The following is an 18,474-nucleotide window of genomic DNA, read 5'->3' on the forward strand; positions in this document are numbered from 1 at the left end:
AAGCAAAGCTATAGCAGTGGCCATCTGCCCTATCATTGTTCATTTTAGTACTTAGCGCGCGCACTTGATGCATGACGTGCTCACTCTTTATCCTCTCCTGACACCGGCGAAATGTTTAAGCAACCTGCCAAGATACTCTCCACCCTCAAAGATGTTCTCATCATGCTATACGATAATAGGGGTTAAGGTTATGGATTGCTTGGAATGGATTGGTCAATGTCATCATCTCTCTTTTTCGCCAAATGTTATTAGCAAAACGTATAAAAGAAATTGATTAATTACTCCATTTAAAATACCTTGGAACACAACAAAAAGAATAGAAAAGTTTAAAACGATGGGTTTGTCGTAGGGGAATACAAAAGTTGAAATTGACATTTAACACAAAAACAAACGCTATCCTTGTTTTAGCGTTCGGCAGAGGATCTCAATGGGGTTAACCGTCAAATGGCCAAAACATAAACCGTTAACCGTCTAAACCGCAATATTTTTACCGTCAACCGTCAAATGAGCAAGCCAATATTAGCCGTCAAATGTCTCAGATATCCTTAATTAAGAACTAAACGATTGTCTAGGGGCAATATATGCTGTTTATAAAGCAACGTTTTAATATATCACAAAAAGTATGCTTATGTTCAAGTCCTTCAACTTCTAGTCACGGGAGCAGGCGATTAACGCACGCGGTTTTAATAAAGGTGATGTAATTACGTTAATAAGACAAAGATTTGAAGAGTAAAGACCCAGTATTAAATGCACAAATTATAGTACTAATTGGACAAATTTGTACCCTTTTATGAAAACTTACGGCCAAATTTCCTTTAACCATCAAAAAACCAACAATGATAACGATCACGATAATAACGGTTTATTCACATCACATCCGCGCAGTGGCTGTTTGTTTGAGAAGACCTACTAACATGCAATACAACTGAAAATTACGCTAACCTGATGGACTCCGCGCAGGGGTTTTTTGTTTGAATAGACCTTCTTACATGCAATACAACTAACAATTACGCTAACAGGATGGATGGATGGAATCCTGACGCTAACTATATAGAAAATAATTATCAAAAGAAAATGAACCGTCCTCGGGTGGGCTTGAATCACCAACCTTTCGGTTAACAGCCGAACGCGCTAGCCGATTGCGCCACGGAGACTTCCATGGAGGGAGTTTGTACGATTTTTATCAAATTGAATTGTGTGGATGAAATTTTAACTAGTACATTACTGTATAAAAATACTGTAGTTGTAGTCAGGCATAGTAATAGAATCTTAAAAGTTGTTGTCACTGACTTAAAAATCTTAAAATAGACGTTTCGGCTAAAATACTATAACCTTCTTCAGTGATGAAATGAATGTTAACGGCGTCTAAATATAAATGAGATGTTTATAAAAATGTGAGGAACTTGCTAGGGATTAATTTAGCATTTTATAAATGTCTGGAATATGCGCGTGGTCATTAATTGAGTTCGGTTTGCGAATGGAATGCCACGCTTCCAAGAACAATCCACGCGACCACAAGGGACGGCGGTCTATGACCTTGACATTATTAAAATCAAATTCGTGGTTGTTTTTCATAGAGTGTTGCGCCAAAAGAGAGTTTTTGTCACATGTGAGGACGGCTCTTTTATGTTCTTTTGTTCTGGATCTCAGTGCTCTGGATGTTTGACCGATGTAAAGTTTTTCACAGTTTTTACAATTGATTTTATACACGACACCAGTTGACAGGTCTTGATCGAATTTGTCCTGCGGCTTCTTCAGGATCGAACCAACCGTCTTGACGGGTTTATGAGCAACATTTACGTCGAATTGTCCCAAAGTTCTTGCAATTTTTTTTCAGAGATTCCTTGAAAATATGGCAAAGTAACAAAGCCTCTGTGGCTTTGTGGCTGATTATTTTGGGGCTGATTCAATGCTTTAGGTGGTTTGGTTCTTTGGCAGCTTTTTAAGAATTGGTCCGTGTAACCATTGGTTTTGAGTGCGTCCACCACGTGTTGTACTTCGGACTTTTTGTCTTCGTCAGTCGACGGAATATTCTTTGCTCTGTCAAGAAGGGTTCTGGCCACTGAGCGTTTGTGTTGCAAAGGGTGGTGGGAGTTGAAATGGAGATACTTGTCGGTATGGGTTGCTTTTCTCTAAACACTGGTTTTAATTGATCCATCAGTATTTCTAGTTGTCTTCGTGTCGAGGAATACGATGGATCTATCACTCTCTTCTGCGACTGTAAATTTGATGTGTTGGTTGATCGAGTTGAGATGGGAGTGAAATTCAGTGAGATGCTCACGGGCGAGGCAAACATGGCCATCGTCGACATATATGTACCACTACTTAGGGGGGTGTGGTGCAGTACTTAACGCTCTCTCTTCGACGTGTTCCATCACCAAATTTGCCAAGATGGCGCTCACAGGTAAACCCATGGGACAGCCGAATATTTGTTCGTAGAAAACGCCACCAAAGACAAAGTAGTTGTTGTCAAGTACGAATTCGAGCAACTTCATGATGTTGTCCACGGACATATTGATTCTTTCGGGGATGGTCGAATCGGACTCAAGTCTGACCTTAGTCACCTCGAGTGCCAGTGCCGTGGGGATAGATGTGAAAAGCGATACAACATCAAAAGACACCATGATCTCATGCGGTTCGACTATTTTAAGATTTTTAAGTCAGTGACAACAACTTTTAAGATTTTATTACATTACTGTATCTTGCTCGAAAGACATGAAAAGCGAAAAACCAGGGAAGCTGGATGGTAACTAGAGGGTAACTAGTGTTATTTCGTACTAGTTCAACAGAGAGAAGTAGGTTAGGACCTTTATCAAATAGCCTTTATCAAATTGGCCTGTTGATCTAGTGGCATGATTCTCGTTTAGGGTGCGAGAGGTCCCGGGTTCGACTCCCCGACGGGCCCCATGTTTACTATATTGTCAAAAAAATTTTACAAGTCGTAACAGTATCCATTTTTATGGCTTTTTTTTATCGCTGGCTTATTGCATTTACAGAACTGAGCGAACGAGCGAAAGAAGGAAAGCGAAGAAAGTAAGCGAAAAAGATACTTTATTCGCGCGCAAAAGCTAGGGCTTGGGTTGAACTGTGAAACTCTCCCTTTAATTTGTTTCATTACCATATACAAAGCCTTCTTTGAACGTTTTTTTGATAAATATCTGCTGCCATGAAAATTTCTTTTTTAAATCAGGAAGGAAACATTTCCCGCGCAAAGAAAGCAAAATGAGAAACACAAATTTGGCTTGCTTTGGTTTGGGTGCAGTCCTTATCAAAACAGAAAAGGGAGTTTTTAAACTGCTTTTAAAGAAAGCACTATAAAAATGATAATAGAGATGTCGTTGGTTGTCCTATTACTGAAGTAAAAAGCTGCGCATGGTTAGGCCCAGTTATCACTAGAGACACAAGCACAAGCGCAAGTACGAAGGCAAGCATCAGGGATGACCCAAGTAAAAACGCAATTCAACGCAAACACAAGCACAAGGAAAATCATTTGAACTTTCCGCCATTTTGAAAAACTGTTTAGGCGTGAGGTGATCTGGATCCAGTGTTTTCATTAGGCAAACATAACCACGTGTAGTTAATATCCTTGGCTTGTGCTTGCCCTTGTGCATATGCCTGCGTTAAGGCCGTTTTGATGGTGAAATAAGAATTATTGTGTTTCCACTTGTGCTTTCGGTTGTACTTGCGTCGCTAACGAAAACCAGGCTTTACTGCACGTGTGACTCTCTTGTCACCCTGTTTCCAGAGCAGGAATTAAAGGATTGAAAATTAACGGAAGGCAACGGTAGATTTGCTAAGAATCTGGAATGACTCAATAAATAATCATTAATTCTATTCTGTCACCGCACTGAGGGCTCACGTGAGATAGCATTGCGCCTGCGCGAACTCAGTGTGTTGCCGCCTTTGAAAGCGAACGGTGTTATATTATCGAGTAGCAATAATTTGCTCCTTGAGATGAAGGAAAAAAACACCGAAGTCAATACACGAAAACAAAGAATGAATAAAGAGCATTCGGGGAGAAAGAGGAAGCCAGACCCGACGGAGAATATCCTCTCTACATGCGAAAACATCGAAGGACCAACAGAGAGTTGAGCCATAAATGGCGCCTCTCGTGTTTCTGCTGATATGCAGCTCATGTTGACAGTTATGCGAGAAGGATTTGATAGTCTGAACCAAACACTATCAGCAACGTCTACCAGTACGGCTAATGCCATTGCTGAGGCGTTTGAGACGTTTAAAGGAGAGTTAGAAATCGCTCCCGAAGAGGAAAGCGTGCTAGAGAGCGGGGGAACGCAAGACCACGAGGTTGGCGAACCACCCGCAAAGAAGCGCTGTGAACAACTACCGGAAAAGTCCGATGAGGAAAAATCGGAGAAATCCCCAGAAATTGAAGCGCTTATCAATAGAGCCACTCACGCCTCTAATGAAGGAAACAGTGAGGTATTAAAAAGCCTAAAACAAGATCTCTTGAAAGAAGAAACGAGTCCTGAGGTGGACTGCGAGCTTGCGAGTGTAATTGATTCGATGCTCAAGGACGGGCTACCTGAAGAAAAGCTTCAGGACAAGATGAATAAATATCATCGCCCAAACAACTGCCAAAACCTAACTAAAGTTAGAGTTAATCAAGCAGTCTGGGATAATTTGAGCCCAGCAGTACGCTCACAAGATGTGAAATTGCAGAAAGTGCAAACTTCCTTGTTTAAAGGACTCTGTGCCTTGACGACTGCGGTAAACAAGTTGCTCGGAAATCTGTCCTCAATTCCCTCGGGAAATGAAATACTCCTGGAAGCCACTGATGCTTTTGCCCTGATAGCTAATGCAAATTTGGACTTAAACCAGAGGCGTCGAGAGCTGATGAAGCCAGACTTAAATAATGATTACAAACATTTATGTTCGTCTTCCTCGTCTGTTACTATCACCGACCAACTGTTTGGCGATGATTTAGCAAAGGAAGTGAAAGAGTTGACTGAAGTCAACCGCGTCGGAAAGAAAGTTGCGACAAATCATGGGTCAGCACAGAGATCACGTTATGACCCCAGAAACACGAGGAATTTCAGCAACTATGATTCAAAGTGACATGGAAATCGTAGCAGGAGGCCTTTTTTAGGCTATCGAAAGAACGATCGACAGTCTACCAACCCCAACCAGACAAGAAAACCAAAACAAGGGAAACCGAAATAAAGGCCACAGCTACAGACCCTGTTAACACAAATGATGTTGAGGTAAGAGCTCGTTCCCTATTTGTGTCTAATGACAATATAGGTGGACGATTGAAACAGTTTTTCCCCCAGTGGCGCTGTTTAACTTCAGATCAGTTTATTCTTGATAGTGTGCAACACTACAAAATAGAATTTGCCCAACTCCCTGAACAGGAGTCTGTGCCACAGGAAATAAATTTTACCCCTCAAGAACAGATTATCATTGAGGAGGAAATTTCAAAACTCTTAAAAAAGGGTGTTATTACAGAAGCAAGTCACTGTAGAGGAGAATACATTTCTACCACATTTATTAGACCTAAAAAAGATGGTGGACATAGGTTGATACTTAACTTCAAAAAGCTCAATGCATATGTTGAGTACCGTCATGTTAAGGTGGACACATTGCAATCAGCTATAAGGCTCATGAAGCCAAACTGCTATATGGCATCTGTTGACTTGCGTGATGCTTATTATTCAATACCCATTGATGAGGAATACCAAAAATTCCTCAGATTTCAATGGAAGGGAAAACTGTTTCAATTCACCTGTTTACCAAATGGACTTTCTAGTGCACCGCGATTGTTCACAAAGGTGTTAAAACCTGTTTATGCAACCCTGAGACGTAAAGGGCATTTGAATGTTGGATACATTGATGATTCGTACTTACAGGGAGATACTGTGCGAGAATGCCATGATAACATCACTGACGCAACTGATTTATTTGTTAGGCTGGGGTTTGTTATTCACTCCCTTAAATCAGTGTTACAACCTACACAAGTCCTTATATTTCTAGGCTTTGTTCTTAACTCAGTGAATATGACAGTTAGCTTAACTCCAGAGAAGATGAATCGCATAAAAGAAAAATGTTTTGACCTTCTTTGCAAGGTACATATGATAATTCATGACCTTGCAGAGGTAATTGGCCTGCTAATGTCCAGCTTTCCAGGTGTATTGCATGGGTCCCTTTTTATAGACATCTTGAGAATGATAAAACAGCTGCCCTAAGAGAGTGCAAAAGGAACTACTCTGCTCGTATGACACTATCTGCAGAAAGCCAACAGGAATTACAGTGGTGGTATGACAATGTAGATAACGCTGATTATAAGATCTGTATACCTACTTCCCATATTAACATCACTTTGTACACTGATGCCTCAAATGATGGCTGGGGTGCAGTGATGGGTACATCAAAAACAGGGGGTGGATGGAATGAGGAAGAAACCCTGCAACATATAAATTGTCTGGAATTAATGGCTGTTTTATATGCCTTAAAAGCCTTCTGCAGGAAGGAGCACTCTGTACACATTCGGGTTTATTCTGACAACACCACTGCGGTAAACTATATTAACTCTATGGGGGGTACACACTCCATGGAGTGCCATTCTGTTGCTAAGAACATTTGGCAATTTTGCATGGACAGACAGATATGGTTATCTGCAGCTCATATCCCAGGGAAAGAAAATATCCATGCAGACAGAGAGTCCAGGATTTTCAGTGATAATAAAGAGTGGGTGCTTTCACCTCGCTTATTTTGCGAGATCATTGACATATGGGGGAAACCCACCATAGACCTTTTTGCTTGTAGGCTAAACAAGCAATTAGATTGTTACGCATCCTGGAAACCAGACCCAGAAGCAACTTATGTGGATACCTTTTCAATCAATTGGGGTAATCATTTGTTCTATGCTTTCCCTCCATTTAGTTTGATTGCCCGATGTTTACAGAAAATAGTGATGGAGAAATCAGAGGGCATCATAATTGTTCCTATGTGGGAAACTCAGCCAGGGTACTCACAACTATTACGCATGATAACGGATGTTCCAAGGACTCTGCCACAAAAGTCAGACACTCTTCAAATGCCAGCAAGGAAGGAAATGACACATCCTCTAGTCAAGAAAATGACCATGATGGTCTGCAGAGTATCAGGCGATCCCTTGAAACACAGGGAATTTCAAAACGAGCTTCGGACATCATCTTACAGTCATGGAGGAAGGGAACACGTAAACAGTATGTTTCATACATCAAGCGCTGGACCAAGTATTGTCATAGCAAAAATGTCAGTTGGGTTGATCCCTCTATTTCCCAAGCTTTAGATTTCCTTGTCGAGTTATATGACCAAGGTCTTGGTCACAGTGCTTTGAATACAGCACGATCGGCTCTCTCCTATATACTAAAACCTGTAAATGGCATTACATTTGGTGCTCATCCTACAGTCAGAAGATTTCTGAAAGGAGTCTTCGAATCCAGACCAACAGTATCGAGATACACACAAACATGGGATGTGGGAACAGTCCTGAGACATCTTAAGACAATCCCTACTACCAGGGATGTTCCTCTTAAAGACTTGACATTGAAAACAGTTGTGTTAATGTCTTTAGTTTCAGCCCAGCATGGGCAAACCATACATATGCTAAATCTTGAGGACATGACAAGTACGGAGTCACAAATTACGTTTGTTATGTCTAAGCCTATAAAGCAAACCAAGCCTGGTACAAAATCAGTTCATGTTCAGTTTACTTCATATCCTGCTGACCCCCTCCTATGTGTGGTCACTACACTAAGGGAATATTTAGCACGCACAGAAGAGTTGCGTGGACAATGTAAACAAGTGTTTATTAGTTATCTCAAGCCTCTCCGTCCGGTGTCCAGAAGCACCATTAGTCGTTGGGTTAAAGTTATTATGAAGGAAGCAGGGATTAATGTAGACAAATTTAAGCCACATATAACAAGGTCTGCCTCCACATCTAAAGCCAGTTTGTGCTCTGTACCTTTAGACCAGATAATGTCAGCTGCTGGTTGGTCTTCAGTCACCACTTTTGCTAGGTTTTACAACAAGCCAATCGATGTAAACAATGGTTTTGCTGACAGCATTTTGTCACTTAAGTAATTCACTAATAAACCACCTTGCATATGGTTCAAATGGTTTCATGTGTGCAGTTGCTTTGAAGTCTCACGTGAGCCCTCAGTGCGGTGACAGAATAGAATTCAACAATTAAAAGAGACTTACCTGTAAGTTGAAGTTTGATTAGAATTCTATCTGTCACCAAGCACTGAGGGATTACGTGTCCACCCTAGGTTTTTAATGCCCAACCCTTTCGTGGCTTGGTGCTGGATTTTCCACTGCACACATGGTAAGTGCTTTAAAAACTGATGTCGCACAGGCGCAATGCTATCTCACGTAATCCCTCAGTGCTTGGTGACAGATAGAATTCTAATCAAACTTCAACTTACAGGTAAGTCTCGTTTAATTGTTGAATTATTAAACACGATGGAATTTAAGCTATAATGTTGTGGGTTCATGTCCATGTCGCGATAAGAAAACCCATCTAAAAATTATCCAAAAAAAATCCACTTTGGGGAACAAGATGGCGACGGGTGCATTTACCAATAATTCTTAGCGTCAAAATCTCTAAGAAACGCTCATGAAAAACGCGCAGAAAACTTCCTAAAGCTTTAAACCTAGCGTACACAATTAATGTAATACAGCGACAAATATCGCAAAGATATGATTTTACGCCTACTTTGATAATCCATTTACGCAATGCATTGTGGTAAAATGTACAGCCGCCATTTTTTCCCACTGTGGATTTTGGCCCGCTGTTACTGACGCCATGACAACTTGTGTCGAAGAAGCCGTACTTAGGTTCCGCCACTAGTGAGTCAGCTCATCTTAAAGGTCTAAGAAAATAATAATCGCATTCAATAAATTTATTTTAATGAAAATCTGCTTAACATTGAGAATATTGTGCATTCACGGTTTCCTACGGAAATTTCAATGCACGTTTTAAGCTATAACAATGAAAAACAAATATCCAATGACAAAATTGAGAGTCCGAATAACAGTCAGTACTGATGATGAGTAATACAGTAATTTTGTGCAGGATGTTATCGCACACTTCCTGCTTTTTATGAGCAGATAAATGAGAAAAAAAGAACTGCAAACAGAAAAGACAAAAAAACAAAAAAAAAACAAAAATGTTAATATGGGTAGCAAAAATCGATCGTGAACTTGGAGAATCCGGGTATCGATCCCGGTACGTCCCTCATGCGAAGCGGGCGCTCTACCATTTGAGCTAATCCCCCATTGTATAGATGCCTTAGCTATTACGAAGCTATTTTAAAAAATAGGTTTTTCAGTTTTCGTCAGGTGTTACCGAAAATGAAAAAGGAGATTTAAATACACCACATTAACTAATTTAGAACAATGAAAAAGACTTACTGCTATTTGTAAAATTTTGAAGAAAATAACTTGCCAAATAATATTAGAAAATCAGTGTTGATCTGAACTTTGTCTTTTGAAGCAAAATAATATTATATGGAAAATCCGGGCATCGATCCCGGTACCTCCCGCATGCAAAGCGAGCGCTCTATCATTCGAGCTAATCCCCCGGTTGTTACATGAAAAACAGAGTTTTAGATAAAACAAATTACTAGTTTTGGAAGAATATTTGGACATTTTGAGAATATTTGGTACAAGCTATTGTCATAATATTACAACAGAAAAATAACTGCTTAATAATTTAAATGATGCAGCAAAGTCTGCTATTATATTATTTTGACATCCCTAAATTATGATTAATTTACTTTTCAAGCTTACTATCACTTGAGTGTCATTACTCTTAAAATACAAGGTGCCATAAAACAGTTCATAAAGAAATCGAGACTTGCAATCATAAAAATGCAACTGCAGAAGTCAAATAAATAAACGAAAAAGAATGTTTCCGGCCGGGCTCGAACCGGCGACCTTCTGCGTGTGAGGCGGACGTGATAGCCACTACACTACAGAAACCTCGGTGAATCTCTAGTGATCTTAAAACGGAGTATTTCTAAACCACGTTAACGTGGCACTATGATCAAATTTTACTCCTTGAATTTTTGAGTGAATCACATGGAATTCCACGAAATATTAAAAACGCCGTTTGCCGCTTGTAAATATCTACATTAGTTCCGGAGATATTTAAGTTTGAACTAGACGCATGACTACGTGAACTCGGGCTTTTTTCCAACATCTTGCTATGTAAAAGTCGAACGCTACAGAAGTCGTCTTTAAGCAACGTGAAAATCTCAAAGTTATTTGACACCAGATTTGTTGGCCCTGTATCAGGTGACGTCAGAAAATGTAAAGATAATGTTTGTCAAATATTAAATTGCCAGCAGTATCTCTTTATCACGTTGTATAGTTCATGTGTAAATAATGTTTTTCTTAAAAAAGATAAAAAAAGACCTTACCAGAAGGAAAAGCATGAGCGCGGAATTGTTGGTGTAGAAGGCAGTGCGCGGAAGCAAGGAAATCTTCATATTATTGACATTAATGGTTTTATTAAAACAAGTTTTCTAAATAATTTGAATATGGCTCTTACAAAGACTTTCATTAATTCAATCTTTAATTATTGTCCAGACCCTGTATAATACGGTCTTAAGATAAGGGATATGTTGAACGATATGAATATTGTTCAAATTCTATTGGATCTAATGTGACAAACGGTAACAAATCTCAACAACAAATATTTTCCGTACTCTACAGTGTCATGCGCTTATAAGATATTTTCAAGGGTATGTGCGTGAACATTATAAGTAATCTTCATGTCTTCAATAAACAGCAATTGTTCAGTAATAGAGTCCTCATCCATTGTTAGGATTTCGGCATTGAGGATTTTTGGTAGTGATTCATCGCCGAACTTGATGGTAAGTTCCTCATCATTACTAAGTTTGACTTTCACTTTTAGGGTGAGGCCATATTTACATTTATCTGCTCTCATGCTCCCACACTTTTGGCAGTTGACCACCCGAGAAGAGCAATCTTGAACCTTACGGTCGCATTTTAGGCACTTCCGAAATTTGTCGCTGCTCTGGACTCGTAGAACTTCCTTTATGTTACCGTTTTCCATTCGGCTTGATACTAGAGAGATGTCTGAAAGAGTTTCGTAACTATAGTGCTGAGTTTTTTGGTACGTGACCAAACACGCACTTGGACTGGTGCTACAATGTAGATGGATCCAAGTTTGAATGTTGCGATATTGTTCTCCCATATATCTAATGGCATGGTTGCGGTGTTGTCTGCAATCAGTGCTTGGCAGAGTCTCAGTTTCTTTGATCCGACGATTGTGGTATCCTTTATTTGTGCAATCTTTCCTTTGATGGTAACAGTGTCCCATTGATTATGTTTGTTAAGTACGTCGAAAATCGGGACTGGTGTTGTGTCCTCATGCTGCGCGAAGTCTGCGTATTGGAAGTCGTATTTACTTGGCTTTGGAGTGGTGACTAAGGTCATGTCATTTACGACAATTTTTTTGCCGTCCGCGGTGTACGTAATGTTCTGAAATTTCACTGGTGTCCTGGTTTCCAAACTCTCTTCCAAGAACTTACTCTTTTAAGTTGAATACAGGAGGGCTTCACGATGTTGAGTACTCGATGTTTGCAGCGTCAGCGAATGGTACTCGATCGTGCGGGATTTATTCTTCTTGATCGGCGATAATTCGTGAACATATCCGATCACGGACTCTGATTTTCTCTTTGAAGGCGATTTTCCAGGGCTGTATGCCATTTTGTTGATGACTGTGACACAGAAATAGAGCTACGGATAATATTCGCAGTCACCAACGAGACCTTAACACCATCAGCCATTACTCGCCCATGTGCTTCAGTAGCGTACACTACGGATGCGCGCTATACAGATTCTACGCATGCGCCGTAACCTCGACGGCGATTTGTGACTGAACGCAAAAAAAAAAAAAAAAAAACGAAGCCGAATTTATACCTCGGGCGTTTCCTTCGGAAAGCCCGAGTAAAAATGTGTAAAATATGCAAATGAAAGACAGCTCAATATTATATCGAATATATAAATAGAGCTATCTTGGTCAATTTGCAGCGGAAACCATTGAACCATTGTTCCCAGGGCAACTAACTGTTTTCCATTCCCCTCCAACCTGATTCAAACATTTTAGGGATTTTCAGCTGGAAAAACATTAAACAAGGCTACAAACACCACCTAACATATTTATATGTTTGCTGGATCATGCAGATGAGGCACCACTGGCAAATATCAAATGGAACGCCAAAGGTGGCCAGAAAAGCTTTTAATATCGAGGAGGTCTGGACCCCAGCATGTTCCCATGGTAACATAACTGTTTAGCTCATATTGTGGAGCACATCTAGTAGAATCTTACCGCAAAGAATCAAAGATTTCTGATACAAATTGGCTGAGATATCTTTTTCATGAAATTTGATCAAAATTTAGTCGAGTTTATGACGTCATCACTTGGAACGAAAGGAGATCTTTGAAATAGTAAACAGCGTTTTTCTTCTCGTACAGTCTACTTTTTTGTGCTAAAATGGCTTAGATACGAAAGATGCGAATTTCATGATATATAGTAGCACTTTAAATGTACCGTCATGTAATTTTTCAGTCGACCCCTGCGTGGACCATAAAAATAAAACTCTTATTGGATATAACAAAACCTGACAAAAATTACCTGTTAAACAATATGTGAAGCTTCGATGAGCAAAAGTAATGAAAAAGTATTGAGAATTAAAAAGTTTGACCCCTCTAAGGCACCGATGGGATTTGAACCCATGACCTCCTGTTTACAAGACAGGCGCTCTAACCAACTGAGCTACGGCGCCCTACATTAGAGGGAGAGAGACTTCATGGATTCGAGAAAGAAACATCTGGTAGGCAGGAAAGAGAATTGTGTTCTCTTCATAATAGAATTATTGTTAAAATTAAGAAGTGTGTTTTGTTTTGTTTTTTCATTATGTGGGGGTAATGATTGTGTTTCTATGTCTGTTTCATTGCTTGGCTTTTTTTTGCATTCTGATCAGATAAGGAATAAAATTGGTTTCATTTTTTTTCAGACATTTGACCAACTGATCGCAATCGTTCGCTCTTTGATAGTCATGATTTTGTGACGTGTGTCAATCAAGACGGGCATGTTCTTTTTTTTTTTTCTTTTTTCATCTTGTAGCTTGTGCCGAGAAAGCAACAAATTTATTTGCGCTTTTAAAATTTGTAATTTCTGACGATCGAGGGATGAATTAGTCAGATATTACTATTCTGAGAGCATGATGGAGAGGCTCGCAGGTTGTCCTGGGATGTTTAAGGACGTTTTAGCCTTTTAGCGGGAGATTTACGTCATTCTTGATCGGTCAGTCTTCGTGTTCGTCTAAAATGTTATTAAGCTTTGTTTTAACAGCGTCTTGTAAAATGTTCCAGCTTATTGATTTGTCCCCTTTCCTCGGGGTTCTGAGAAATACGTTTCCACACATTTTTTGACCATGGTAGGTGGATTGACAGTGTTTGGAAATCGCGCTCTCACGCTGGCGTTTTGAAAGAAAACTATCAATCTATACATTTTCTGAAAGCTAAATAGTTATAGAATACAATCATATCTTTGAAATTTTCTAAAAAGTTATTGTCGCAGTGATATTATAAGAAAACACTGCTTCGCTTAAACTTGTTTGCTTCCGCGCGTGAATTATCGGAGCGGCGCGATTTAAATCGGAAATGTTTTCTCACACAACACCCTCAAAAATCGTGTCTGCGATTTTCCAGATGTGGTTTGGTTTTTTTCCTACACCCTCCTTAACTTTGATATTTTTAATGCGGACTTTTGCCATAACTTTGAAACGGAAGCGAAATGAAACAAATCCCGGCACGGTTTTTCGAAGGAGGTATCCTAGAACATACCTCCGATTTTCAGCCAATTCCATCGGAAGACGCGCGTAAACGAACTAAAAATGTTCATCCTTATATGCAGTTTTATTTTATCGAGAAAAACACGAAAAACCTTTTATGAGATTTGTATGAATAGGTGTTAAAAATCCCCTTCGCACTGACAGATGTCGGATGGGTCAGTTTACCACAACAATGGGTTATGACAACTTGAAATAAACAGACGACTAATATTCTGTAGTGTTTTAGTGTTTTTTTCCTCCCCAAACCCTCCCCCCCCGTTCCTCTTTTTGCTCTCGCCCCATGCGTTCGCGCGACTTCCCCTTGGCTCTCGCTTTCTCCCGCTAAGAGGAAACGGAAAAGACTACTACGCAGGCTAATTTGAGGCTTTCTTTACCAACTCCACTATTGTCCCGTTCCTTGTAGAATTCCCTGAAATGTTTAAAGACATTCTCTTTCCCAGATTCGTTACTTGGTAGCGATTGAAGATCTGCTGAACGTTGAAGTTTGTGCCAAAGCAAATGGCTTGTAACAAACTAAAGTAAGCCTTCCTGAAAGATGTCATCAAAGCAATCAACCTTTAATGCAAAGGGGTAATCAATTCTGTTGTCTATGAATGGCAGCAAACGCAATTTTAAAAAATGATTGAATCGTTCTTCGGAAAATGAAATTGATTAAGAATGAAATCTTGCGAAACTTTTTAATCCAGCTCGGTAGTTGGTAAGGCGATGACAGTTTTTATATTAATTTTGCTTTCTCCAGGGAGAAGAAATTAATTGAAAATGCGCCGATCGTAATCACTTAGTATTTATTTCATAGCGCGAAAGATTAAAACAAACAGAGCATTTAATCCACGTGCGAGAATCAGTTTTGTGTTCAGACTGCCATCTACTGCTTCATATATGAAGGGTAAATGTAATTACCGACTGATGTTATAGATCGCCATCGATTCAAAAATAGCCTAAGGTTCAGCCTACTATTATATGCTGTTCTTAGCAAATTTATACCGAGTTTTAGGTCTTTTAGGTTCAGTTCCTATTTGATGATGATGGACAGAAAGTAATGCTATTTTATTATTCTATTCATGCACACACTTTAATTCACTGATGTTATGTTCCGCTAGAATCACGATTTTAATTTTTTGCTATGTAAGCAAAAGCCAAACACCACACAGGTCCGACTGAGGTTCTCCCAAAGGTGATAGTTTTTAATTGCAAACATACACCCGTATTTACATAAGAAAGAATTGTTGAATCTGGGAAAATAATGATTTTGAAGAAAAAAAAAAATCTGGAGAATCCGGGTATCGATCCCGGTACCTCCCGCATGCTAAGCGGACGCTCTACCATTTGAGCTAACTCCCCGCAAGTCGTAACAGCATCGATTTCTTTGGCCCTTTTTTATCACTGGCTTATTGCATGTAAAGAACTGAACGAACGTGCGAAAGAAGAAAAGCGAAGAAAGTAAGCGAAAAAGATACTTCATTCTCACGCGAAAGCTAGGGCTTGCGTTGAACTGTGAAACTCTCCCTTTGATTTGTTTACCATATACAAAGCCTTCTTTGAACATGTTTTAATAAATATCTGCTGCCCTGGAAATGTCTTTTTCAAATGAACAACGAAACATTTCCCGCGCAAAGAAAGCAAAAAGAGAAACACAAATTTGGCTTGCTTTTGTTTGCGTGCAGTCCTTATCAAACAGAAAATGGCAGTTTTTTAACTGCTTTTAAAAAAAGTGGTATAAACATGGTGATAGAGCTGTACTTGGTTGTCCTGTTAGTGAAGCAAAAAGCTGCGCATGATGACAGCAGGCGTGACTCTCTTCACACCCTGTTTCCAGAGCAGAAATTAGAAGATTGAAAATTAACTAAAGGCAACGACAGCTTTGCTAAGAATCCGGCTGGAATGAATGAATAAATAATCATTACTTATTAAACACGATGAAATTTAAGCTAGAAGCTTGTGGGTTCATATCGATGTCGCGATAAGACACCCATCTAAAAATTATCCCGAAAAATCCACTGTGGGCAACAAGATGGCGACTGGTCCATTTACCAATAGTTTTTAGCGTCAAAATCCTTAAGAAACGCTCATGAAAAACGCGCAGAAAACTTCCTAAAGGTTCAAACCTAGCGTACACAATTAATGTAATACAGCGACAAATGTTGCAAAGATACGATTTTATGTCTACTTTGATAATCCAGGTACGCCATGCATTGTCGTAAAATGTACAGCCGCCATTTTTTCCACTGTGGATTTTGGCGCGCTGTTACGGACGCCATGACACTTGTGCCGAAGAAGCCATACTTGGGTTCCGCCACCAGTGAGCCAACTCTTGTTAAAGATTTAAGAAAATAATGATCCCATTCAATAAATTTATTTTCAGTGGAAATCTGCTTAACATTGAGAATATGGTGCATTCACGGATTCCTACAGAAAATTTCAATGCACGTTTTAAGCTATAACAATGAAAAACAACTATCCAATGACAAAATTGAGAATCCGAATAACAGTCAATACTGATGATGAGTAATAACGTAATTTTGTGCAGGAAGTTATGGCACACTTCCTGCTTTTTATGAGCATATGAATGAGGAAAAAAGAACTGCAAACAGAAAAGAAAAGCCCCAAAAAATATTAACATGGGTAGCAAAAATCTTGATTTTGGAGAATCCGGGTATCGATCCCGGTACTTCCCGCATGCGAAGCGGGCGCTCTACCATTTGAGCTAATCCCCCATTGTATAGATGCCTTGGCTATGACAAGGCTATTTTGAAAAATTGGTTACCTGTTTTCGTCAGGTGTTACCGAAAATGAAAAAGGAAATTTAAATACACCACATTAACTAATTTAGAACAATGAAAAAGACTTACTGCTATTTGTAAAATTTTGAAGAAAATAACTTGCCAAATAATAGTAAAAAATCAGTGTTGATCTGAACTTTATCTTTTGAAGCAAAATAATATTATATGGAGAATCCGGGCATCGATCCCGGTACCTCTCGCATGCAAAGCGGGCGCTCTACCATTATAGCTAATCCCACGGTTGTTACATGAAATCAGAGTCTTGGATAAAACAAATTACTAGTTTTGGAAGAATATTTGGACGTCTTTGAGAATATTTGGTACAAGCTATTGTCATAATATTACAACAGAAAAATAACTACTAAATAATTTAACTGATGCAGCGAAGTCTGCTATTATATTTTGACATCCTTAAATTATGATTAATTTACTTGTCAGGATTACTATAACTTCAGTATCATTACTCTTAAAATACAAGGTGCCATAAAACAGTTCATAAAGAAATCGAGACATGCAATCGTAAAAAAGCAACTGCAAAAGTCAAATAAATAAACGAAAAAGAATGCTTCCGGCCGGGCTCGAACCGGCGACCTTCCGCGTGTAAGGCGGACGTGATAGCCACTACACTACGGAAACCTCGGTGAACCACTAGTGATCCTAAAGCGAAGTATTTCTAAACCACGTTAACGTGGTACTATGATCAAATTTTACTCCTTGAATTTTTGGGTCAATCACATGGAAATCCACGAAATATTAAAAACGCCGTTTGCCGCTTGCAAATATCTGCATTAGTTCCGGAGATATTTAAGTTTGAAAAATGTGTAAAATATGCAAATGAAAGACAGCTCAATATTATATCGAATACATAAATAGAGCTATCTTGGTCAATTTGCAGCGGAAACCATTGAACTATTGTTCCCAGGGCAACTAACTATTTTCCATTCCCCTTCAATCTGATTCAAATATTTTAGTGATTTTCAGCTCGAAAAACATTAAACAAGGCTACAAACACCACCTAACATATTTATATGTTTGCTGGATCATGCAGATGAGGCACCACTGGCAAATATCAAATGGAACGCCAAAGGTGGCCAGAAAAGCTTTTAATATCGAGGAGGTCTGGACCCCAGCATGTTCCCATGGTAACATAACTGTTTAGCTCATATTGTGGAGCACATCTAGTAGAATCTTACCGCAAAGAATCAAAGATTTCTGATACAAATTGGCTGAGATATCTTTTTCATGAAATTTGATCAAAATTTAGTCGAGTTTATGACGTCATCACTTGGAACGAAAGGAGATCTTTGAAATAGTAAACAGCGTTTTTCTTCTCGTACAGTCTACTTTTTTGTGCTAAAATGGCTTAGATACGAAAGATGCGAATTTCATGATATATAGTAGCACTTTAAATGTACCGTCATGTAATTTTTCAGTCGACCCCTGCGTGGACCATAAAAATAAAACTCTTATTGGATATAACAAAACCTGACAAAAATTACCTGTTAAACAATATGTGAAGCTTCGATGAGCAAAAGTAATGAAAAAGTATTGAGAATTAAAAAGTTTGACCCCTCTAAGGCACCGACGGGATTTGAACCCATGACCTCCTGTTTACAAGACAGGCGCTCTAACCAACTGAGCTACGGCGCCCTACATTAGAGGGAGAGAGACTTCATGGATTCGAGAAAGAAACATCTGGTAGGCAGGAAAGAGAATTGTGTTCTCTTCATAATAGAATTATTGTTAAAATTAAGAAGTGTGTTTTGTTTTGTTTTGTTTTGTTTTTTTCATTATGTGGGGGT

At 39.2% G+C, this 18,474-nt stretch overlaps 2 protein-coding genes, 5 non-coding genes and 1 pseudogene across 7 annotated transcripts; 2 read left to right on the top strand and 6 right to left on the bottom strand.

The window, feature by feature from the left end:
* Nucleotides 1-3,724: 3,724 nt before the first annotated feature.
* LOC149102864 (uncharacterized) lies at nucleotides 3,725-5,411 on the top strand. The gene has a single exon (XM_089273600.1). It carries the CDS (start codon nucleotides 4,126-4,128, stop codon nucleotides 5,074-5,076), a length of 951 nt encoding a protein of 316 aa, XP_089129726.1. The 5' UTR covers nucleotides 3,725-4,125; the 3' UTR covers nucleotides 5,077-5,411.
* LOC149102865 (uncharacterized) lies at nucleotides 5,215-8,085 on the top strand. The gene is made up of 4 exons (XM_089274147.1): nucleotides 5,215-5,222; nucleotides 5,330-5,932; nucleotides 6,172-6,532; nucleotides 6,901-8,085. The coding sequence occupies exons 1-4, from the start codon at nucleotides 5,215-5,217 to the stop codon at nucleotides 8,083-8,085; spliced, it is 2,157 nt and encodes a 718-aa protein (XP_089130273.1).
* Nucleotides 8,086-9,914: 1,829 nt separating this feature from the next.
* Nucleotides 9,915-9,987, bottom strand: Trnav-cac (transfer RNA valine (anticodon CAC)). The gene has a single exon. It is a non-coding gene; the product is annotated as a tRNA-Val (tRNA).
* A 659-nt stretch (nucleotides 9,988-10,646) lies between these two features.
* Nucleotides 10,647-11,957, bottom strand: LOC149102867 (uncharacterized; annotated as a pseudogene).
* Nucleotides 11,958-12,747: 790 nt separating this feature from the next.
* Trnat-ugu (transfer RNA threonine (anticodon UGU)) lies at nucleotides 12,748-12,821 on the bottom strand. The gene has a single exon. It is a non-coding gene; the product is annotated as a tRNA-Thr (tRNA).
* A 2,339-nt stretch (nucleotides 12,822-15,160) lies between these two features.
* On the bottom strand, nucleotides 15,161-15,233 carry Trnaa-agc (transfer RNA alanine (anticodon AGC)). The gene has a single exon. It is a non-coding gene; the product is annotated as a tRNA-Ala (tRNA).
* A 2,002-nt stretch (nucleotides 15,234-17,235) lies between these two features.
* Nucleotides 17,236-17,308, bottom strand: Trnav-uac (transfer RNA valine (anticodon UAC)). Its single transcript has one exon. It is a non-coding gene; the product is annotated as a tRNA-Val (tRNA).
* A 940-nt stretch (nucleotides 17,309-18,248) lies between these two features.
* On the bottom strand, nucleotides 18,249-18,322 carry Trnat-ugu (transfer RNA threonine (anticodon UGU)). Its single transcript has one exon. It is a non-coding gene; the product is annotated as a tRNA-Thr (tRNA).
* Nucleotides 18,323-18,474: the final 152 nt, after the last annotated feature.

Source organism: Orbicella faveolata, unplaced genomic scaffold (assembly GCF_042242905.1).
Source record: "Orbicella faveolata isolate gen_17 unplaced genomic scaffold, um_ofav_v1 contig_35, whole genome shotgun sequence".
Taxonomy (NCBI): Eukaryota; Metazoa; Cnidaria; class Anthozoa; order Scleractinia; family Merulinidae; genus Orbicella; species Orbicella faveolata.